The sequence below is a fragment of the Pistacia vera genome, unplaced genomic scaffold, assembly GCF_008641045.1.
Source record: "Pistacia vera cultivar Batoury unplaced genomic scaffold, PisVer_v2 Contig410, whole genome shotgun sequence".
Classification (NCBI taxonomy): domain Eukaryota; kingdom Viridiplantae; phylum Streptophyta; class Magnoliopsida; order Sapindales; family Anacardiaceae; genus Pistacia; species Pistacia vera.
In genome coordinates, this window is record NW_022196236.1 from 139,814 (window position 1) to 163,525 (window position 23,712).

General features: G+C 35.0%; 1 protein-coding gene across 1 annotated transcript; it reads left to right on the forward strand.

The window, feature by feature from the left end:
- Window positions 1-665: 665 nt before the first annotated feature.
- LOC116142503 (myosin-6) lies at window positions 666-22,732 on the forward strand. The gene is made up of 40 exons (XM_031427931.1): window positions 666-1,022; window positions 2,258-2,386; window positions 2,657-2,800; window positions 2,976-3,121; window positions 3,202-3,358; window positions 3,497-3,555; window positions 3,687-3,846; window positions 4,411-4,560; window positions 4,677-4,813; window positions 4,932-5,078; window positions 5,219-5,320; window positions 6,657-6,714; window positions 6,816-6,917; window positions 7,724-7,761; window positions 7,905-8,031; window positions 8,158-8,328; window positions 8,411-8,542; window positions 8,638-8,747; window positions 8,833-8,893; window positions 9,552-9,729; window positions 9,849-10,054; window positions 10,279-10,398; window positions 10,954-11,052; window positions 11,742-11,954; window positions 16,360-16,494; window positions 16,610-16,749; window positions 16,871-16,985; window positions 17,071-17,115; window positions 17,207-17,290; window positions 17,396-17,566; window positions 17,803-17,949; window positions 18,580-18,771; window positions 18,921-19,049; window positions 19,162-19,232; window positions 19,315-19,414; window positions 19,554-19,610; window positions 21,347-21,403; window positions 21,856-21,936; window positions 22,043-22,125; window positions 22,369-22,732. Exons 1-40 carry the CDS (start codon window positions 1,020-1,022, stop codon window positions 22,484-22,486), a joined length of 4,674 nt encoding a protein of 1,557 aa, XP_031283791.1. The 5' UTR covers window positions 666-1,019; the 3' UTR covers window positions 22,487-22,732.
- Window positions 22,733-23,712: the final 980 nt, after the last annotated feature.

Genomic DNA, 23,712 nt, shown 5'->3' on the forward strand with positions numbered 1-23,712 from the left:
GTCTTATATATTATATTTTCAAATATAACAAAAACATAGAAAATTAACTCATATTTTCAGATAGTATATGGTTAAAAATTAATTTCAAATCATAAATTAAATTGCATAATAATTCTAAAATTTATATAAAATTATACTTTAAATGAAGGTTTTTACCTAATTACAATTATTCACAAATAATAATTAATTCCATATAAATCAAATTAGGTTCATTTAATAATGGAATAATTTCTTATATTCCATAATATAATTTTTTAAAGTTATTTAATTTGAGATTCAAGCTAAAGTAACTTTGTCCCAAAAAAAAAAAGCTCTAATATTTATTTTGATGTGACACGATATATTGGCCAGTACGAAGCACGATATTTGGATGAAACGAACGTAACTCATATTTTAGTGATCTCACGTCACATTCCTTAAAAACCATGGCACGAATTTTTTGTGTAATAACTCTTACCGCCTTTGCAATTCGATTTGAAAGACCCAGTCTAGACAACCTTTGTAGACCGTATCCAAGCTGACCTTGTCATTAAAAGATTGTAATTAAAGTCAAGATTTGGGGTATTTTTGGAATTCCACTTGGCTTTTTAAATAAGCGTTTACTTCAGTTTAATTACACGCTCCTTAATTACAGCTATAAGCTTAAACCGAGGTGGAAGGAGAAAGGAAAAGAAAAGAAAAAGAAAAAGAAAAGAAAAGAAAAGATTTACAAAACTGCAAACAGAACGGTCTGCTTCGGACAGCAGTGAGAGAGATAGAGAGAGGGGCTTATTCTCTTCTTCAATAGTTTGGTGTCATTGAAGGGTTTAAGCTTCTCAGTTTTTGATCTTTGTTTTTTATTCTTTGTAGAAATTCTTTTATTGTTTATTTTTATAGAAATCAATTACAGTTGAAAATCAAAGACAAGTTCAACTTCAAAGATTTGTGTCTTCTGCGTTTGGTAATCTATCTTTATTGAAGGCTGTGAAAGCAGATCGAGAAGCAAGCCAAGTCTCTGATCCAATTAATCGTTATAAAACATGGTATTTATAAATGGTGTTTTTATTTATTTTTTTGTGCATTTATCGTTTAATTCTTGCTCATTTCAAGTCTTGCCGCCATTAATTTTTTTGGGAAATTCCATTTTTTGGTTAATCATTTGTCGTCGTTCCATATGTCGGTGAACTGATCTGAACTTTGTTGAAGGAAAGCGGATAGTAATTTATATTTTCTTGATGTTTTAGATTTATTTTGATGAATGTGTTTTGATCTATTGATTCTTTTCACCATTTATGTAGTTTTTTAAGTTTATATCTCCGGCCGTCGGGTGTTGACTTGCCATTGACCAGAGCTTCTTGTTCCGGACCTTGGATTAAATTTTAATTTCCATTATTTATTTATTATTTTTTTTTTTTTGTATCTGGATGCTTGTGAATATGATGTTGATTAAATTCATTAAGAGTCAGGTTTAGGGCCTTGGGGTTCGTGTGTAGGCTATTATATCCGAATTTTCCTGTTTGATTTCTAGTCATCAACCGTGGACTTACTTCGAAATTTACACCATGAAATCAACACTCGAGAGTTTCATAATTTTGAATAATGTTCAAAGCATTGTGAGCAAATGTAGGTCACATCTTCCACATGCCGAGATTTAAGTTCGAAGAATCTTTCGTCTTGGCTGCTACTAAATGATAAACAGAGTCATAGGTTTAAATTTCAGACTGAGAGATTCTTTTTTTTTTTTTTTTTTCAGTTTCTGGTGCTTTATACAACTGCAGTTGGTTTTTATGCCATTTCTTTGATAAGTTTTGAGTTGCCCAACAGTAAAAAAGCAAATTATTTACATTTGAGTGTAAGACATATAGATTCAAGTAACTGGAGTTTCGATTTTAGTTTAAATTTCCAAACTTGGTTCTATACATTCGTGTAGAATATTTTGTTTTGCAAACTCAATATGATAGATTATAGGTGTCACTGATGCTGGGAGTGGGGATGGTTGTTTTCTCAAATGTGTTTTCGTATTGTTATCACTTAGCTTGTTTTATAGAGTGTACTTAAGTATACTATCCTGGATTCTTTTGTTTATTGTTCTATAAATATTGTGGATGATAATAGTTAAGGTAACTTAGCATCTTAGACAATATCTGCTTTTCAATTATTTAACATGTTTTTTAGCTTGCATGTAATAGAACTAATATTAGCTATATGGTGTTTAGAGTAGCAATAGAATGACACCTCTGATTCAAATGGTGAACCATTGACACTCTTGGCTTTGCAGGCTGCTGCTGTTACTCTTGTAGTTGGATCTCTTGTATGGGTGGAAGATCCAGAAGTAACTTGGATAGATGGTGAAGTTGTGGAGGTTAATGGCGATCAGATCAAAGTCCTCTGCACCTCAGGGAAGACTGTGAGTGCCTTTAAAAAACAGTTACTCTTGAGCTTATTTTATTAAATATTAACTTTAGCTGGATATATTTTGTCAACTGCTGAGTAACAAGTTGCTAATTATTTTTTTTCATTATGTAATAAGCAAATAGTCTATTGCTGAAGTTTCTCTTGTCCGACATTGAAGTTAAACTGATACTTTTGTTCTTAACTTTTTTGAGAACATATGACATAGTGATCGAGGATATTCTGAATTTGGTTCCTATTTATTAAATTTTTTAAAATTTTTCAGGTTGTTGTTAAGGCTTCTAATGTCTATCCCAAAGATGCTGAAGTCCCATCATGTGGAGTGGATGATATGACAAAACTGGCTTATTTGCATGAACCCGGAGTCCTGCAGAATCTAAAATCAAGATATGATATGAATGAAATTTATGTAAGTGTTTAAAGAAAAATGTTAATCACTCTTCTTCTTTCCTTGCCTCGGCTTGAGTTGGAGTGGAGGGCAGTTAAAGTTGTATGAATGGGTGTTGAGGAATGTTTGTGTTATTTATTTGTATTTCCAAAATTTGCCGGCATAGTAAGGCTAATACACTGAATGTTTCCTCCAGACTTACACTGGAAATATACTGATTGCTGTGAACCCTTTTAGAAGACTACCTCATCTTTATGATAGCCATATGATGGCCCAATATAAAGGGGCAGCCTTTGGTGAGTTGAGTCCACATCCATTTGCTGTTGCAGATGCTGCATACAGGTATTTTGTCTCAAACTGGTTCAAAGTTATTCTTTCCATTACTTGTCGTACACTGAATAATACCATGGATGTGGATGCAGACTGATGATCAATGAGGGAATAAGTCAGTCAATTTTGGTTAGTGGTGAAAGTGGGGCAGGTAAAACGGAAAGCACTAAATGCCTAATGAGGTATCTTGCTTACATGGGAGGTAGAGCTGTTGCTGAGGGGAGGAGTGTTGAGCAGCAAGTTCTGGAGGTAAAGAGACTTTCCTTTTAGTTCTGTTTGAGAATTTTAAGGTTGAAATATTGGATCTTTGGGGTATCAGTGTTACACATGCTTTTGGTTTATTATATTTTATTATTAAATTCTGTCGTGGTTTCATTGTATTTGCAGTCCAATCCTGTTTTAGAAGCATTTGGTAACGCAAAGACTGTAAGAAACAACAACTCGAGGTTAGAAGATTAAATATTTAAATTCTTTCATGTTGTAAATAATTTCTTACATTATATCTCTCTCTCTCTCTTTTTTTTTTTTTTTTGGTTTGGGGGATCTATTTTTTATTTGCTCCTTGTGAATTTTGCAGTCGTTTTGGTAAGTTTGTGGAGATTCAATTTGACCAGAGGGGAAGAATTTCTGGAGCTGCGATCAGAACTTATTTGCTAGAAAGATCACGTGTTTGTCAGGTGTCTGATCCTGAGAGAAATTATCACTGTTTCTACATGCTTTGTGCTGCACCACCAGAGGTAATTTTCCTTTAAATGGGTCAATAAAGGTTGTGCTTTTGCTCCAAAGAAATTGCATTCGAGTACTTATGACCTGCTATTCCTTTCTTACTTTAAATTGAAAGTTCTGTTGAGCATGTGCAATGAATATATTTTGGCACTGATAATTGTCACTGTATATTGCCCCTTTACGTACTTAGATTCTTGCCTGACTAAGGTTTATTGTGGTTGATGCTGAGGAATCAGTGTGTTGACATATCAATAGATGTGCATTTACCCCTTTTACTAGTCATAGAAACTGATAGTAACAAAAAGTGTAGGGGCATCTCAATTGTGCTATTATTTTTTGAATTAAAAATGCAATCAAGATCAAATATAAAACATGAAGTTTCCAAAAAATGAGCTGTTGTGTAAAAATCCCTGAAAAAATTAGTTTGGGGATAAACCTCCACAGTGCTTTATGCCCTTTTCTTTTTTCTCATATCTGGAAATGGAGTACAGATTTTTTTCCAAATAAACGTTAAATGCAAAGCAACTTCTTCTTTCGGCCAGATTATTCACATTTTATTCTGTTTCATTTGTCAGGATATTCAGAGGTTTAAGTTGGGGAACCCGAGAACATTTCATTATTTGAATCAATCAAATTGCTTTGAGTTGGATGGCATTGATGATGCTAAGGAATACGTTGCAACAAGAAGGGCAATGGATGTTGTTGGAATAAGCTCTGAGGAACAGGTTTTTTTTTTTTTTTTTTTTCTCCCTTTAGGGAGTTTTTCAACTGTAAGATGCTATGCTTTAATGCAAAGTATCTATAAAATCTATTTTGTTTTATAAAATAAACCCTTTATCAGGATGCAATATTTCGAGTTGTGGCCGCTATTCTTCATCTTGGAAACGTTGAATTTGCTAAGGGGAAGGAAATGGACTCATCGGTTCCCAAAGACGAAAAATCTTGGTTCCATCTAAGAATTGTCGCTGAACTTTTAATGTAAATGAACTATTAAATTATCACTTGTTCACAGTCAAATAAACCATGTGCTTCATTGTGTGGGCTTTATATGCACTTATGAGAAGAAGAATAAAATTTCTTTGTTTGGATTTTCCAGGTGTGATGTCAAGGCTCTAGAAGATTCTCTCTGCAAGCGTGTGATTGTAACCCGTGATGAAACCATTACAAAATGGCTGGATCCAGAAGCTGCAGCTCTCAGTAGAGATGCTTTGGCTAAAATTGTCTACTCGAGACTATTTGACTGGTATGATTTGCTTCCATACTGTAAAGAGAATGTCAGAATTGACTGTGCTTACTGTTTACTTGCTATTTTGTTCAGTTGTATTCTATTAGTTTGACTCTTTTATTAATTATTTCTCTGTCCATCTCTTCTTGGTGTGTCAGGCTTGTTGACAAGATCAATAGTTCAATCGGTCAAGATCCTGACTCAAAGTCCTTAATCGGAGTGCTGGATATTTACGGATTTGAGAGTTTCAAGACAAACAGGTGCTTAACCGGTATGCCTTTTGTTTTCATGATTGATTGAAATTGGTTTCCAAAGCCGCTTAGTGCAAGCAGTATTTATCTGCCTTAAGGTATAAAATGGCATTTTTCAGGCTTGCTATGTGGCAGTAATATATGCCTTCTTCCTTTTAAAATAAATCAGTAGTCTTCAAAAGGCAATGTGCTTTACTGAATCATCTGTCAGGGCCTAATCAAAGGTGTAATTGCTACACCTTGACTGAGGAGGCATAGATCTCATTGACTGAGTATTTCTTGCGTTATGATATTTCAAGTAATTAATTTTTTTTTTGTTAAATTACAATAATGGCGTTACTTATCACAACCAACTTTCTCCCCTCAAAAGACAATGAAAGATTCACTATTCTCTCCTTTTTAGAATGTGATTATAATATCAAAAACAGAATTGATGATTAAAAATTTTGTTTATGTTATTTTGAGTCTTAAATTTTACTTGTCTAGGGAAGGAAATGTCCTGTACAGATGTTTATGGGTGTGAGAACAGCTAAGCAAGATTTCAAAGGGCTATTTATGTGTTGGCTTCAACTGTTCTTTGTCTTTGAGGCCTAGCTAGGACCTGTTATCATTATTTTATATTCTAGTATCTGCACTGGCTGTGATTTTGTCTTCATTTAGCATAAACTAGTGTATGTTAATTATCCGTTTCTGCCCACACAATTCATTTTCAGCTTTTTAATAATCTTATGATGGAAGGTTTGCCATCAATATATTTTGGCGTTTATCACAAGTTACTTTGAGCACCCTATGATTTTTATTAAACAATTTTTGTAAGCAAAACAAATGCAGGTACCACTATTTGTCAGACATTCCAAAGTAATTTTTGGGAAGAAAAGGAAGAAAATGACTTTTGATGACATGAATTTATTGCTTTGGAAGATAGTGTTTTCCATCTCAAAACCTTACTGTAAAATATTAATATTCCTAAGTTTCCAAAGTAGTTAGACATCATTACCTCTCAGTTATAGTTCTACTACTGCATGATCACAGCAGTTCACTAGGCTGCAAGGAGTATATTTGGTGCATATCATCATTCCAGGACAGTGTGAATTGCTGGATTGAGTATCAAGAGATAGTTCATCCCCTAGCCTTATTAAATTATTGCCTAGAGTTGAATGGAAAGCTGACAGTATTTTGGTCACATGTGCTGTCACTTCTTTTAGGGAATCCAGAACAGATGAAGTTGATCATTCATTAAAAATTTGCTACAATGATATATATATGTATTTTTTTTTGTGGATGCTTGGTTGATGGCTTCTTCCATGGTGATGATTTGATGCTAAGTATCTTGTGGCTTCTGCAGTTTTGAGCAGTTTTGTATCAATTTGACGAATGAGAAACTTCAGCAACATTTCAATCAGGTTGGTTTGTTAAATGCATCTCTGTTTCTTCAACATTCTTGGAGTATCTTCTGTTTATCTATATTGCGTAGTTTCTGATGCATAAACATATTTGTGGGCAGCACGTATTCAAAATGGAGCAAGAAGAATATACTAAAGAAGAAATTGACTGGAGCTACATAGAATTTGTGGATAATCAAGATGTTTTAGATCTCATTGAAAAGGTTTGTGGTGTCTATCTCTGCATAAAAGCTTGGTATTCTCTAGCTTTTTTTTTTTTCTTTCTTTTGGACTATATTAAATTCCATTTCAGTGAATCTCTGCCAATTCTTTAAATTATTAATTTGGTATTCTTGTGTTTACTCATAAATAGTATATAAAGATGCTTCAAAATTATGCTTACCCTTTTTGTTTAATATCTGATCTTATGATCTTCCTATTGATTTGTCAATGCTTTTCGTTCTACTTTCATTCCTGTTGTATATAGTGCTTGTTGTTCTGTAGCTGGACGTAAGGGGGTTGTTGTAGGTAAATGCATTATAAAAAGTATTATCTCTGTTATGATCATCCAATGTCCATCCTGAAAATGTTGCACTAGGCACAATTGAATGCCCTATAGGATTTCCCAATCTCTTTGTGGAGTATTCTGGACTGGACGCAGTGCTTCAGAAACTCTAGAACATAATCTCTGTTGTTATGTGCTCCTCTTCCTTGTCATGCTTTTATTCCTTCCCTTTTTTCATCTTTATTTTTGTTTTTGTCTTCATTTTGCACTGGTTTTCAATTAGTGTAAGAATGAGTACTGTAAAATGTTTTTCCTTGAGGTCAAAACATAGCTTCAACTTTGTAATTTATGCGTATTAGGTAAGGTAGTGATATCGATTGGTACTTTCAGCTGTTATTTAGTTATTTTTTTCTTTCTCCGTTGTTTGTTTTTCTTGATAAAAGTGGAACATTACTAACATGTCAATGAGGTCATATTGGGACATGGTTTCATATCAATCACTTTATTTATTTGTCTATTTTCCAGAAACCTGGTGGCATAATTGCTCTTCTGGATGAAGCTTGGTAAGTACAGTTGTGAGGTGTACTGATATTTTAACGTTGATGTCAACCGTTCCTTATACACCAATTTTCTTGTTAATTTACTATTTTTCAATATTGGATTTGAGAGTTTTTGTGGTGAGATAAATTACGCTTATGTTTTGTAGTATGTTTCCAAGATCAACACATGAAACATTCGCTCAAAAGCTGTATCAGACATTTAAAAATCATAAGCGCTTCACCAAGCCAAAATTATCTCGTAGTGACTTCACAATTTGCCATTATGCTGGTGATGTAAGGCTGCTTTATTTGTTTCAGACTGTGTTGTTTTTAGTTACATTATAGAATCTAGACCTAAGAAGTCTAGAAATCTTTATGTTTTAAGTGCATTCACTAAGAAATTGTACTGTATTTTGACAGGTCACTTATCAAACGGAATTGTTCTTAGACAAAAACAAAGACTATGTTGTTGCTGAACATCAGCAACTGTTAGGTGCTTCCAAATGCTCCTTTGTAGCATCTTTGTTTCCACCTTTGGCTGAGGAATCTTCCAAGTCATCAAAGTTTTCTTCAATAGGTTCTCGATTTAAGGTTGATAATTTTTCGCTTCTTAAGGAATTTTGATTTTGTGTACTCCTGTGGGTTATGAAGTCATCTTTTGTCCTTGCTACAGCAACAATTGCAAGCATTGCTTGAGACCCTCAGTTCCACTGAGCCACATTATATTCGTTGTGTAAAGCCCAATAATCTTCTTAAGCCAGCAATATTCGAGAATAAAAGTGTTCTACAGCAACTACGTTGTGGGGTGAGAATTAAAATCCTAGATGTTGGACCTTGAATAATTTGTTGTTTTGAACAAAATCTGCTTGCATTTATACAAGTTTATATGTATAATCTCAGGGAGTCATGGAGGCAATCAGGATAAGTTGTGCTGGATATCCAACTAGAAAACCGTTTGATGAATTTTTGGATCGATTTGGCATACTTGCATCTGAAGTTTTGGATGGGAGGTACTGTAATTGTGTTCTTTAACTTATTGGATATTTTTGTCAGGCCATCTTCTGACTGCTTATATTATTAATTATTTTATGTTAGTTCTGATGAAGTCACTGCTTGCAAGAGGCTCCTAGAGAAGGTGGGACTTGAAGGCTACCAGGTAATCATATGATGATTGATCAAACCATCTTCCCAGTGTGCGATTCTGTTAAGATTATTGTTTCTCATGCCGAGTTGTTGATTTTCTCAAAAATGTCATAATCATAACAAATTCTTTTAATGACTGTTACATTATTCTCAGCTTTTGTGCATGATGTTTCCGTGACAAGAATCCGCTGATCTATGATACGGATACTTTTTGTTGGCCACTTATATAATAAGGGCTAGCCTGTTGAGTCCTTCATGACTAATGGCATTTTTACATCTAGATAGTGCCAATCCTCTTTTCAACTTCTGCAACCTAATTGGGTTTGTCGTTCCAAAAACTTCTTCAGGGCTGAATGGAGTTGATTCTTCCACCAAAAAAAAAAAAAAGAGTTTATTTACGAAACATGAAAATAATGATAACATTTGTTTTGCTGTTATATTGATGTGTGCTTGTGTTGCCAACACTTTTGGTATTTTGGAAATGTATTAGCTATCTTTAAGGCAAGGAATTATAGGAAGTACTCTTGATAGCATTTTGGTTCCAATTACTGGGATTGCTGTCTGCTTTGTTGGAGATATACCTTTTGTCTTCTAAATCCTGTGTAAATGCCTCTTATCTTCCTAGTTAGGTTTTTTGCAAGTATTGTTAGTGATCTAGTTTGTATTTGCAGATAGGTAAAACAAAGGTTTTTCTTAGGGCGGGTCAGATGGCGGATTTAGATGGACGTAGGAGCGAAGTCTTAGGAAGATCAGCCAGCATTATCCAGAGGAAAGTCCGTTCTTATTTGGGTCGCAAAAGTTTTATCTTGCTCCGTCGATCTGCTATTCAGATTCAAGCTGCATGCAGAGGTACTGAATTGTGTTTTAACTGTATTTGTGCATCTAGGGCTTTTTAGGTTAGCTTAGTAATCCTCTCCCCAAGACTTTTAGAATGGATTTTTCTCACTTTCTGTCTGTCATGACTGCAGGACAACTTGCTCGCGAAGTTTACGAGAGCGTGCGGAGAGAAGCTTCCTCTCTTAGGATCCAAAGAGATTTCCGCATGTATATTGCTAGGAAAGCTTATAAAGATTTGTGTTCCTCTGCTTCTTGCATTCAAACAGGGATGCGTGGGATGGCTGCTCGGAATGAGCTCCGATTCAGAAGGCAGACTCAAGCAGCAATTATAATTCAGGTAGGTCAATTTTTTTTTTTCTTGACAAAATAAGTAGGTAATTTTTTACTTGTTTGTTCATAGTAGCCTTGCAATGTGTAAAAAGTTTCTTGAGACTCTAATGTTAAGTTTTGAAACTTAAAGATTTAGGGAAGATTTCATTGCATGATGTCAAATTTCATTTGTCTTGCTGTGAGTGGCTGAGGTTCTTTGGTACTTGGATTAACTTCAATTTTATACTCCAGAGCCAGTGCCGCAAGTACTTAGCACGGTTGCATTATATGAAGTTGAAGAAAGCAGCTATTACAACACAATGCGCATGGAGAGGAAGGGTTGCTCGCAAAGAGTTGCGGAAGCTTAAGATGGTGACGATCTCTTTCATTTTTGTTTTTCAATTCTTCATCAGATTCATTCTTACAAAATTGTTTAGGAAAATTTTGAGTTAACCACTTAATTAATGACTACCTTTCCTTCTCGTCAGATCTTTTAGCATTATATGCACAGGGAAAGTTGGTCTTCAATTCTTTTAATCCCTGGAGAACGTTTTGTTTGAGAAATAACTTATTACACTGAAATTTTGTGTTTATGTATTGATTAAGAATAAATCTTAATTTTATAGTTTTTATAATTTTCGTAAATCATTGTTTTTTTTTTGGCTATTTAATATCCTGATTTGAAGGCTGAAGTTTAAGAGATCTGTATTCAGAGAGTGATTTTTACAAGAAACGGAGCTCTTGAATGACAAAAAGGAAAGAAAAAAAAAGGGCTGTTGTTGACATCATGCCTAGTTGCTAATGAGTTCTATGTGATTTTGATTGCTAGTTTTGTTTCTGAAATGCAGTCTTTTTAAGCACTAGATTCAGTTTATGTGTTGCTTTTCTTTCTTAGAACTTAAGAGTTTATTTGCTTGTTATTTACAGGCTGCTAGGGAAACAGGAGCTCTCCAAGCTGCGAAAAATAAATTGGAAAAACAAGTTGAAGAATTGACATGGAGATTGCAGTTGGAGAAACGCATGAGGGTAATATATTAATTTATTAGTTGAAATATGTGTCAAGTTGCTATTGTATGATGTTTGTCCGGAATGACTTCAACTGTCTATTGATTTAAGTTTTGTTAAGCTTTCCAATCTTGTTTTATCAGTGACAATTTTTATTTTGAAAGAGTAGAGCACTGTGATGACATAGGACAATTAACTGTGCAGAATAATAGTTAAATGCAATTTTATTCATGGAGCTTCTGTCTTGCCTCCTCTCTTTTGCTTCCACATTGACATATTTGATATTGTTGGAAAGGTTGGACATTTCCCTAATTGAGACTGTGCGCAGACATGCACCTCTTAAAACCACATGAAAGACATGCTACTACTTTTTCTAGCCTAGTCATTGCCTTTGATGCCACTTGTAGCGCAAGGGAGTCTACCAACAGGAACCTCGATATGTGGATGGTTTGACCTCTCCTTGACCCAGAAGCTTATATTGATAGGTCCTAGAGGCCCTATGTATATTAGTCCCTCTCACTATCTTTTCCCAATGTGGCACACAATGCTTACCTGTCAACTCACCGAAAAAGGAAAGAGGGAGAGAAAGAAGGGAGTGAAATTTTAGAACTTACACATGCATGATGTGCTTTTTATGACTTATGAGTTATGTTTTTGTTTCAATATTTTTCTTTGGCCCTAATTTGTGCGTCCATGATCTACTTTTGTAGGCTGACATGGAAGAAGCTAAAAACCAAGAAAATGCAAAACTACAGTCTGCTTTGCAAGAGATGCAGCTTCAGTTCAAGGAAACCAAGGCAATGCTCTCGAAAGAAATTGAGGTTGCCAAAAAGGAAGCAGAGAAAGTTCCTGTTGTGCAGGAGATTCCTGTTGTTGACCACACAATGCTGGAGAAGCTTACAAGTGAAAATGAAAAACTCAAGGTAAGGAGGCCGAGTGTGTGATTTATTTTCTGGTCAAAAGAGTATTATAGCACAGAGGAGCATGTTGTTGAATTTCTCATTTCTTATTATTTGCTTTTCTGCTTATCAATTGCAGGCGTTAGTAAGTTCATTGGAAAGTAAAATTGGTGAAACTGAGAAAAAATTTGAAGAGACCAGCAAAATTAGTGAAGAAAGGTTGAAGCAAGCTTTGGAGGCAGAGTCAAAAATAGTGCAGTTGAAGACTGCTGTGCACAAGTTGTTTTCTTTGTTACTTCACCAAGTTTCAGAAACGATACTAATATCCAATATTATTGTTGAATGTAGTGTGGCTGTTATTCTACTTAATTTCAGTGTTTTTTGTCTCTTTCATTTGCAGGCTAGAAGAAAAAGTTTCTGACGTGGAATCTGAGAACCAAATTCTTCGGCAGCAAACCCTATTAAAAACACCTGTTAAGAAGATGTCAGAACATCTATCATCAACAGAAACTCAGGTAATACGCCAAATTATTGTATGGACTTTCCTTTTGTTGTCTGGCTTACATGTTCTTTCTTTTTCTCACCTTTCCCAATTTGCAGAGTTTGGCAAATGGCTACCATGTGAATGAAGATGGAAGATCCAATGTAATGTTTCTTTTGCATGGATTATCTATCAATATATTTTTGGGTTTAAACTTCTTGTTATTAATGTCATTGACAAAAGTTGTTTATGCAGGAACCACAGAGTGTTACACCGGTGAAAAAGATGGGCACAGAATCTGAGAGCAAGCTCAGGAGATCTCAGATTGAAAATCAACATGTATATTCCTGCCAATACTGGAATCTGCATCATTTTGTCAGGCTTTCCTCTTAAGCATGATGTAGGCTGAATTATTCTTACATTTTTAGTTTTACTCTTGCAACAGGAGAACGTTGATGCCCTTATCAACTGTGTAATCAAGAACATCGGTTACAGTAATGGAAAACCTGTTGCCGCATTTACTATATACAAATGTCTTCTCCAGTGGAAATCTTTTGAAGCTGAAAGGACTAGTGTGTTCGATCGTCTAATTCAGATGATAGGTTCTGCAATTGAGGTATCTGGATAGCATTATTGATAATAGTGATTTGTGTGACAGTCCACATTTTTGCACAGATTGTGACATCTTTGTCTTTTTATTTGTCCCTTGTAGTTTTTTATAAATTTTTTTGATGAAGTGTTGGGTTTCCTCCAATCTATTGCTTATCATTTTACTTTTCTTTGTTAATTACTGTGATGTCCTTCTAGCATGCAAGTTTTAAGAACTAAATTATGGTAACACTTATTTCACAGAATGAAGAAAACAATGATCATATGGCTTATTGGTTGTCCAATACATCTACGTTATTGTTCTTGCTCCAACGAAGTTTGAAGGCTGCTGGTGCAACTCCACATAAGAAACCACCCACCGCAACCTCCCTATTTGGGAGGATGGCCATGGTATTTGAATTATTTAATTGAATCTAATTCTATTACTTTTTACATCCAATCTGTGCAATGAAGCCAAATTTATGCGGGTTACTATGAGATCTTGCTATTCTTTATTCATGGAGGATGTTGCAACTTTTTGCTATAATAGAAAAAGTCAAAGCACTTTGGATGTGTGTAGTTCTATCTCTTTTGTGGATGATTAGGCATGAAAAAAGTTGCCACATCTTTGTTTGTTGGCCACTTATATAATAAGGGCTAGCCTGTTGAGCCCTTCATGACTAATGGCATTTTTACATCTAGATAGTGCCAATCCTCTTTTCAACTTCTGCAACCTAATTGGGTTTGTCGTTCCAAAAACGTCTTCAGGGCTGAATGGAGTTGATTCTTCCACCAAAAAAAAAAAAAAGAGTTTATTTACGAAACATGAAAATAATGATAACATTTGTTTTGCTGTTATATTGATGTGTGCTTGTGTTGCCAACACTTTTGGTATTTTGGAAATGTATTAGCTATCTTTAAGGCAAGGAATTATAGGAAGTACTCTTGATAGCATTTTGGTTCCAATTACTGGGATTGCTGTCTGCTTTGTTGGAGATATACCTTTTGTCTTCTAAATCCTGTGTAAATGCCTCTTATCTTCCTAGTTAGGTTTTTTGCAAGTATTGTTAGTGATCTAGTTTGTATTTGCAGATAGGTAAAACAAAGGTTTTTCTTAGGGCGGGTCAGATGGCGGATTTAGATGGACGTAGGAGCGAAGTCTTAGGAAGATCAGCCAGCATTATCCAGAGGAAAGTCCGTTCTTATTTGGGTCGCAAAAGTTTTATCTTGCTCCGTCGATCTGCTATTCAGATTCAAGCTGCATGCAGAGGTACTGAATTGTGTTTTAACTGTATTTGTGCATCTAGGGCTTTTTAGGTTAGCTTAGTAATCCTCTCCCCAAGACTTTTAGAATGGATTTTTCTCACTTTCTGTCTGTCATGACTGCAGGACAACTTGCTCGCGAAGTTTACGAGAGCGTGCGGAGAGAAGCTTCCTCTCTTAGGATCCAAAGAGATTTCCGCATGTATATTGCTAGGAAAGCTTATAAAGATTTGTGTTCCTCTGCTTCTTGCATTCAAACAGGGATGCGTGGGATGGCTGCTCGGAATGAGCTCCGATTCAGAAGGCAGACTCAAGCAGCAATTATAATTCAGGTAGGTCAATTTTTTTTTTTCTTGACAAAATAAGTAGGTAATTTTTTACTTGTTTGTTCATAGTAGCCTTGCAATGTGTAAAAAGTTTCTTGAGACTCTAATGTTAAGTTTTGAAACTTAAAGATTTAGGGAAGATTTCATTGCATGATGTCAAATTTCATTTGTCTTGCTGTGAGTGGCTGAGGTTCTTTGGTACTTGGATTAACTTCAATTTTATACTCCAGAGCCAGTGCCGCAAGTACTTAGCACGGTTGCATTATATGAAGTTGAAGAAAGCAGCTATTACAACACAATGCGCATGGAGAGGAAGGGTTGCTCGCAAAGAGTTGCGGAAGCTTAAGATGGTGACGATCTCTTTCATTTTTGTTTTTCAATTCTTCATCAGATTCATTCTTACAAAATTGTTTAGGAAAATTTTGAGTTAACCACTTAATTAATGACTACCTTTCCTTCTCGTCAGATCTTTTAGCATTATATGCACAGGGAAAGTTGGTCTTCAATTCTTTTAATCCCTGGAGAACGTTTTGTTTGAGAAATAACTTATTACACTGAAATTTTGTGTTTATGTATTGATTAAGAATAAATCTTAATTTTATAGTTTTTATAATTTTCGTAAATCATTGTTTTTTTTTTGGCTATTTAATATCCTGATTTGAAGGCTGAAGTTTAAGAGATCTGTATTCAGAGAGTGATTTTTACAAGAAACGGAGCTCTTGAATGACAAAAAGGAAAGAAAAAAAAAGGGCTGTTGTTGACATCATGCCTAGTTGCTAATGAGTTCTATGTGATTTTGATTGCTAGTTTTGTTTCTGAAATGCAGTCTTTTTAAGCACTAGATTCAGTTTATGTGTTGCTTTTCTTTCTTAGAACTTAAGAGTTTATTTGCTTGTTATTTACAGGCTGCTAGGGAAACAGGAGCTCTCCAAGCTGCGAAAAATAAATTGGAAAAACAAGTTGAAGAATTGACATGGAGATTGCAGTTGGAGAAACGCATGAGGGTAATATATTAATTTATTAGTTGAAATATGTGTCAAGTTGGTATTGTATGATGTTTGTCCGGAATGACTTCAACTGTCTATTGATTTAAGTTTGGTTAAGCTTTCCAATCTTGTTTTATCAGTGACAATTTTTATTTTGAAAGAGTAGAGCACTGTGATGACATAGGACAATTAACCGTGCAGAATAATAGTTAAATGCAATTTTATTCATGGAGCTTCTGTCTTGCCTCCTCTCTTTTGCTTCCACATTGACATATTTGATATTGTTGGAAAGGTTGGACATTTCCCTAATTGAGACTGTGCGCAGACATGCACCTCTTAAAACCACATGAAAGACATGCTACTACTTTTTCTAGCCTAGTCATTGCCTTTGATGCCACTTGTAGCGCAAGGGAGTCTACCAACAGGAACCTCGATATGTGGATGGTTTGACCTCTCCTTGACCCAGAAGCTTATATTGATAGGTCCTAGAGGCCCTATGTATATTAGTCCCTCTCACTATCTTTTCCCAATGTGGCACACAATGCTTACCTGTCAACTCACCGAAAAAGGAAAGAGGGAGAGAAAGAAGGGAGTGAAATTTTAGAACTTACACATGCATGATGTGCTTTTTATGACTTATGAGTTATGTTTTTGTTTCAATATTTTTCTTTGGCCCTAATTTGTGCGTCCATGATCTACTTTTGTAGGCTGACATGGAAGAAGCTAAAAATCAAGAAAATGCAAAACTACAGTCTGCTTTGCAAGAGATGCAGCTTCAGTTCAAGGAAACCAAGGCAATGCTCACGAAAGAAATTGAGGTTGCCAAAAAGGAAGCAGAGAAAGTTCCTGTTGTGCAGGAGATTCCTGTTGTTGACCATACAATGCTGGAGAAGCTTACAAGTGAAAATGAAAAACTCAAGGTAAGGAGGCCGAGTGTGTGATTTATTTTCTGGTCAAAAGAGTATTATAGCACAGAGGAGCATGTTGTTGAATTTCTCATTTCTTATTATTTGCTTTTCTGCTTATCAATTGCAGGCGTTAGTAAGTTCATTGGAAAGTAAAATTGGTGAAACTGAGAAAAAATTTGAAGAGACCAGCAAAATTAGTGAAGAAAGGTTGAAGCAAGCTTTGGAGGCAGAGTCAAAAATAGTGCAGTTGAAGACTGCTGTGCACAAGTTGTTTTCTTTGTTACTTCACCAAGTTTCAGAAATGATACTAATATCCAATATTATTGTTGAATGTAGTGTGGCTGTTATTCTACTTAATTTCAGTGTTTTTTGTCTCTTTCATTTGCAGGCTAGAAGAAAAAGTTTCTGACGTGGAATCTGAGAACCAAATTCTTCGGCAGCAAACCCTATTAAAAACACCTGTTAAGAAGATGTCAGAACATCTATCATCAACAGAAACTCAGGTAATACGCCAAATTATTGTATGGACTTTCCTTTTGTTGTCTGGCTTACATGTTCTTTCTTTTTCTCACCTTTCCCAATTTGCAGAGTTTGGCAAATGGCTACCATGTGAATGAAGATGGAAGATCCAATGTAATGTTTCTTTTGCATGGATTATCTATCAATATATTTTTGGGTTTAAACTTCTTGTTATTAATGTCATTGACAAAAGTTGTTTATGCAGGAACCACAGAGTGTTACACCGGTGAAAAAGATGGGCACAGAATCTGAGAGCAAGTTCAGGAGATCTCAGATTGAAAATCAACATGTATATTCCTGCCAATACTGGAATCTGCATCATTTGTCAGGCTTTCCTCTTAAGCATGATGTAGGCTGAATTATTCTTACATTTTTAGTTTTACTCTTGCAACAGGAGAACGTTGATGCCCTTATCAACTGTGTAATCAAGAACATCGGTTACAGTAATGGAAAACCTGTTGCCGCATTTACTATATACAAATGTCTTCTCCAGTGGAAATCTTTTGAAGCTGAAAGGACTAGTGTGTTCGATCGTCTAATTCAGATGATAGGTTCTGCAATTGAGGTATCTGGATAGCATTATTGATAATAGTGATTTGTGTGACAGTCCACATTTTTGCACAGATTGTGACATCTTTGTCTTTTTATTTGTCCCTTGTAGTTTTTTATAAATTTTTTTGATGAAGTGTTGGGTTTCCTCCAATCTATTGCTTATCATTTTACTTTTCTTTGTTAATTACTGTGATGTCCTTCTAGCATGCAAGTTTTAAGAACTAAATTATGGTAACACTTATTTCACAGAATGAAGAAAACAATGATCATATGGCTTATTGGTTATCCAATACATCTACGTTATTGTTCTTGCTCCAACGAAGTTTGAAGGCTGCTGGTGCAACTCCACATAAGAAACCACCCACCGCAACCTCCCTATTTGGGAGGATGGCCATGGTATTTGAATTATTTAATTGAATCTAATTCTATTACTTTTTACATCCAATCTGTGCAATGAAGCCAAATTTATGCGGGTTACTATGAGATCTTGCTATTCTTTATTCATGGAGGATGTTGCAACTTTTTGCTATAATAGAAAAAGTCAAAGCACTTTGGATGTGTGTAGTTCTATCTCTTTTGTGGATGATTAGGCATGAAAAAAGTTGCCACATCTTTGTAGAGTAAAAGGAGAAGTCAGTGTCCTGTTGGAAAAAATCAGATTTTTTTTTTTTTTTTTTTGTAATTTTTGGCGTCTATTGCAAGAAACTTTTGAAATACCTCATTCTTCTTTGTTCTTCTTTTATTGCCAAGGGGCTCTGTGTTTGAGTCACATATTGTCCGGGTTGTAGTGATCTTTCTTTTCTTTTGGTGTTCATACCACACAGGTTACTCAGTAATTCAGGTTTTGTTGTTTTTTGATTTGGCTTCTTGTTTTGGACACCTTGTCCACCATTTTAATCTCGTCATTCTCAAGTATTAACATATTTTTTTATGTTTCCTATAAAATAAAAACCGTTGTTTGACTTTCATTTTTTTTCAAGAAATAGATATGATAATTTAGTTCTTCCTTTTCTGTGTTAATTGTAGGGTTTTCGCTCATCTCCCTCTTCGGCAAACCTTGCTGCTGCCGCTGCACTTGCGGTAGTACGTCAAGTGGAGGCTAAATATCCAGCTTTACTTTTCAAACAGCAGCTAGCAGCATATGTGGAGAAAATTTATGGAATCATTCGAGACAACTTGAAAAAGGAGTTATCGTCTTTCCTTTCATTGTGTATCCAGGTATATTTGCTCTGAAGCTTGCAATATTGTTGAATTCTAAGATCTTTAATATCATCTGCTTCAGTGCACCTAAACTTCAGTTTAGCTTGTTCCTGTAGCTTAGAAGCTGTGGCTCTAAACTGTTTATAACTTTCAATTTTGAATTTCAGGCACCAAGGACATCTAAGGGAAATGTACTAAGATCTGGGCGATCGTTTGGCAAAGATTCTCCTTCTAGTCACTGGCAGAGCATTATTGATAGCCTCAATACTCTTCTCAGTACATTGAAGCAAAATTTTGTATGGGACTTAATTGTTTGCTCTTTTACCTTTGCCCCACATAGTTTGAGGGATAATGAAAATTTAATTTTCTGTATAAGTGGAAAGATTCTAAATAGTTCTGGTATTTCAGGTGCCTCCAGTTCTGGTCCAGAAGATCTTCACTCAGACTTTCTCATACATAAATGTACAATTATTTAACAGGTACTTGGTTTTTAATTTGAATGTTTTGTCAATTTGTACCAAACTGTTTGGTCATACCATAATTTTCTTATGATTTTTCCAGTCTCCTTCTACGTCGTGAGTGTTGTACTTTCAGCAATGGAGAATATGTGAAAGCTGGGTTAGCTGAGTTGGAGCTATGGTGCTGTCAAGCAAAAGATGAAGTAATTTTCTTTTCATGGGTTCACGACTTTTATCTTGGTTAATTGTTGTTACTGTGTAAATCTTATTGGTGATTACTTGCTGTATTATATAATGCACTAAAATTTTCCTGATTTTTATTTCTTAATCCTCGGATTGCAGTATGCAGGCTCCTCTTGGGATGAACTTAAGCACATTAGACAGGCTGTTGGATTCCTGGTATGCCATCTTGTTTGATATCATAGCAATATTTTAACAATGAAAGCCAATGTGATGTAATTATGGTCTCTGAATTGTTAAACTTCAGTAATATCTCTTCAAAATATGTTTTTGTATCTTTTAGTGCTTTATGAATATATTGTAGTTTTTTTGCTTGTGGTTGACATATAATTTTTCAGTTCTTGGGAGAAAAGGAGAAACATATTGGTGTTAAGAGACTTTTTCTCTTGATTTTTTCATTCTGTATTTTTGTGATCTTAGAACATTGACTAGGAAACATCTATGATAACATGCTGTAGATCACACATAAGTGGCGAAACAAATAGTTGAAGGCATTCACATGATGAAATACATCTGTTATTCTACCTGCGTTGCTGATTTCATTATGAATAATCTTGATATTCTTCATCCTCTTTTTCTCTAGACCTGACCTATGTTTCAATTTCATGCTGAAAGCAACTTATTTGACGGGATTAGGCTTACATCACTTTTATTAGCATAGTTATCACTCTTGTTGAACTTTGTGTCTTTTCTCCTCCCTTTTCCATGCTACTTGTTTTGACAAATTTATCAATGTGATGAAGTTATTCCAATTATTTTCCACTTCCTGTCTAGTAAATGTGATCAAATGTTTTCTTCTGTAGTTCAATCTTTCCCATATTATTTTTAACTGCTAAGATGGCAGTGTCTTTGTCTGAATACTTCTTGAATCTTGTAAAAGTGGCTATAATTTTCAATCTAGTTTTCTCATTTTGGTAGAAAGTAGTTCAGTCTACTCAAATAGTTTCCTACTTCTCTCATTCACGAAAATATACGAGTAATGAAGCAATTATTTTTTAATTACGTGCCTGCTTAATATTATGCAAATTAAATTTCATTTACTGGCAATGAGTAATGTTGTGATCCTCATTGTTCATGTGAGATTTTATATCATTGAATGTCCATATGATTTTTCTTTAGGCATTCAATACTAAAAACTTGTAACAGATCAATAGATTTATAGTTATTGGTTAGCCATTAGTGCTGACATAGCCAGCATTGATTGACCTTGTTTATATACCATATACTGTATTGTTGAACTTATGCATTTTGCAAGTGTACTTTTATAACAGAGGTTAATTTAAAAAAATGCATTTTCCTACTTCTTTGTTCAATCTGCAACAGTTTGTGATGCATTTGTTTCTGGTATAAAGTACCTCTTCAACTTGTGTTCTCTTTGATAAAATATATTCGGGTTAATGACTGTTAACCCCCGAGGTATCCTTAATGCACAATAAACCCCCTAAGGTATACCTAAAAGCCCTGAACTCCCTGCCATTAGTGATTGTTTATGGAATCCACTCCTGCTGTTGGTGAGATTAGACATGTTTGCTTAGATATGTTAACAGATCACTAATGGCAGGGGACTTAAGGCATTTAGGTATATACCTCAAGGTTTATTGTAGATTAGGGATACTTCAAAGGGGTTGCAACTATTAACTCTCTCTCTCTCTCTCTATATATATATATTCCTTTTTTCTTATTTCATTAACTGAACTTGCTACAACTAGTGTTCTTTTACTTGAAATAATATATTATGGCCACGGTAATTGCTTTTATTTCCATGGACTGATTTTATTATGTGCTGACATTAGTTTGTCTCTGTTTTGTAATTTTTATTTGTTTTTTCCCTTTTTCTATGGGATGGAAAACAATAATATGTTTTTAACTTGGTTTCCACTGATATTTATCCACAGGTTATACATCAAAAATACAGAATTTCCTATGATGAAATCACTAATGATCTGTGCCCCGTAAGTCTCTCTCTACTCACTCTGTTTCTCTTTTGTGTGTGTGTGTGTGCACATATATTCTTCCATGTGTTCTTCTGTGTATACACATGCATACCTACATGTTTCATGAATTTAACTGAAGAAATGGCCAAAGTAGATTTGCAAGAATCAAATTTCTCAGTGCTCATCTGTTAAGGGTCAATTCAGGTTGACCCTTTTTTTCCTACCCGCATGATGCATGTCAGCACCAATGAGCAAAACTTCTCTCTCTGTTATTGACTCACATAATGTTTCATGAATTTAACTGAAGAAATGGCCAAAGTAGATTTGCAAGAATCAAATTTCTCAGTGCTCATCTGTTAAGGGTCAATTCAGGTTGACCCTTTTTTTCCTACCCGCATGATGCATGCCAGCACCAATGAGCAAAACTTCTCTCTCTGTTATTGACTCACATCAATGTTTGGTTTGTTCAGATCCTGAGTGTCCAGCAGCTATATAGAATATGTACTCTATACTGGGATGACAACTATAACACTCGAAGTGTGTCTCCAAATGTAAGTTAGTTACTTTGTTTGTTGGAAACTCATCTCAGATGGTAGCCTTTAATGTATGTGCTTGTCTTGAGGATCTGAGTGGGCTGCTACTCGATATTTTTTGTAGGTCATTTCCAGCATGAGGGTACTTATGACTGAAGACTCTAATGATGCTGCCAGCAATTCCTTCTTGTTGGATGACAATTCCAGGTGAGACTTTCATGAATGACAGAAAATGATCGTTATAAGTATTGTTTGTATAAGATGAGGAAAGGCCAATTTAAGTTCTTCCATTTTATTTTTGTTCAATAATTATCTACTTCTTGGCTTAGATATTTTCTAATCATCTGTCGTTCATCTCCTTGTTTACAACAATCAGTTTTGTACAGCTTCTGAAGCATATTAAACTTACTGGCGTTGACGATAATAACTAATTCATATTTTTTAATACAGCATTCCCTTCTCTGTCGATGACCTGTCTAATTCATTGCAAGAGAAGGATTTCATGGATGTCAAACCGGCAGAGGAACTTCTTGAGAATCCAGCCTTTGAATTTTTACACGAGGCATAGATAAGGAAGCTCAGGCTTGCTCTACTTTGTTTTTTTGTCGAGGTAGGCAGTGAAGTCAAAACTCTCTGATCAAACACCACAGGCAGTTGTAAATCCAATCATTTTTTCTTTTCCTTTTTTTGTTTCATAAGATTTTTTTTTTCTTTTTGACACCCACGCCCCCTGCTGTAAAATTTTCGATTTGTTTATTTTTTGGTCATTCAACTCTGTAAAATCCATCATTGTGAAAGGGGGTGGGCTATATATATATATATATATATATTCTTGTTTGATTGAGTGTGCATTCTTTTTTTGTTTTGTATTGATCTGTTGGTGCCAAAAGGGGCAGCAATTTTATAGTTACTGAAGTAAGCACGCATAGTGTCATTGTAGTTTGGTGGTTGAGGCTCGCCACCCAATTTTTATTGTATAAAAGTAACTGTATATGAACAAAGATATAAAGTTTATGAGAATTATATGTTGATTTATTTCTATGCTTCTTGAAATGACATTTAGTTGAAATTTTTGCCATTCAACATTGTTATACCTTTTGATCATTAGATGTACTATTTATGCTTCCAGTTTGCTCATGATTTTTGGGAGAGAGCAAAAGGCCTTGCCTTTCTCCTAAATTATAAATTTTCCGTGTCTTGTAGGCTGGGCTTGCACGAAGCCCAACCAGGTGAAAGCCCATTTTCTAATTGTGGCATGGCTCTAAGTTTAGCTTCTACAGAATATTGTGGCACGGCTCTAGGTTCAGCAAATTTGAATTGACTGTTCAAGCTCAACAAAGTCGGTAGGAGCTAAACTATCTTCATAAAGGACAGCTTCATTTTATAGTTGGCCTGGGCTCTCAACTCCAATGTATAGAATCATCTATAATTCACTATTTCTAACCTGATGTAATTCCTGGTTTGGCAGATATACTTATGTGGGTTGATATATTTTTTTTATTAATCATGAAAGTAATTCCATTGTTTTAGTTTATCTATATTGACAAAGATTGTGACAAAAGAAAAGTCAAAAGTTTTATTCAAATGAATTGATATACAATAATGAAGCATTGAAAATGAAGTTGAATTGAGGGCAAAAGACAAAACTACAAAAGTAGTGAAGTGAAGCAGGAGGATTTCACATGGACAGCTGAAGCAACTTCACCCAGTACACAAGGGGCTTGACTTCACATTCACAACACTCTACTACAACTACAAGATCAAGTCTTGATGAGCTTCAGGGACCATTAAGCC

Coding starts and splice junctions, on each gene's coding strand:
- LOC116142503 (XM_031427931.1), top strand. Junction 16,495..16,609: donor GTGAAAATGAAAAACTCAAG/GTAAGGAGGCCG, acceptor TATCAATTGCAG/GCGTTAGTAAGTTCATTGGA. Junction 16,750..16,870: donor TTGAAGACTGCTGTGCACAA/GTTGTTTTCTTT, acceptor TTTCATTTGCAG/GCTAGAAGAAAAAGTTTCTG.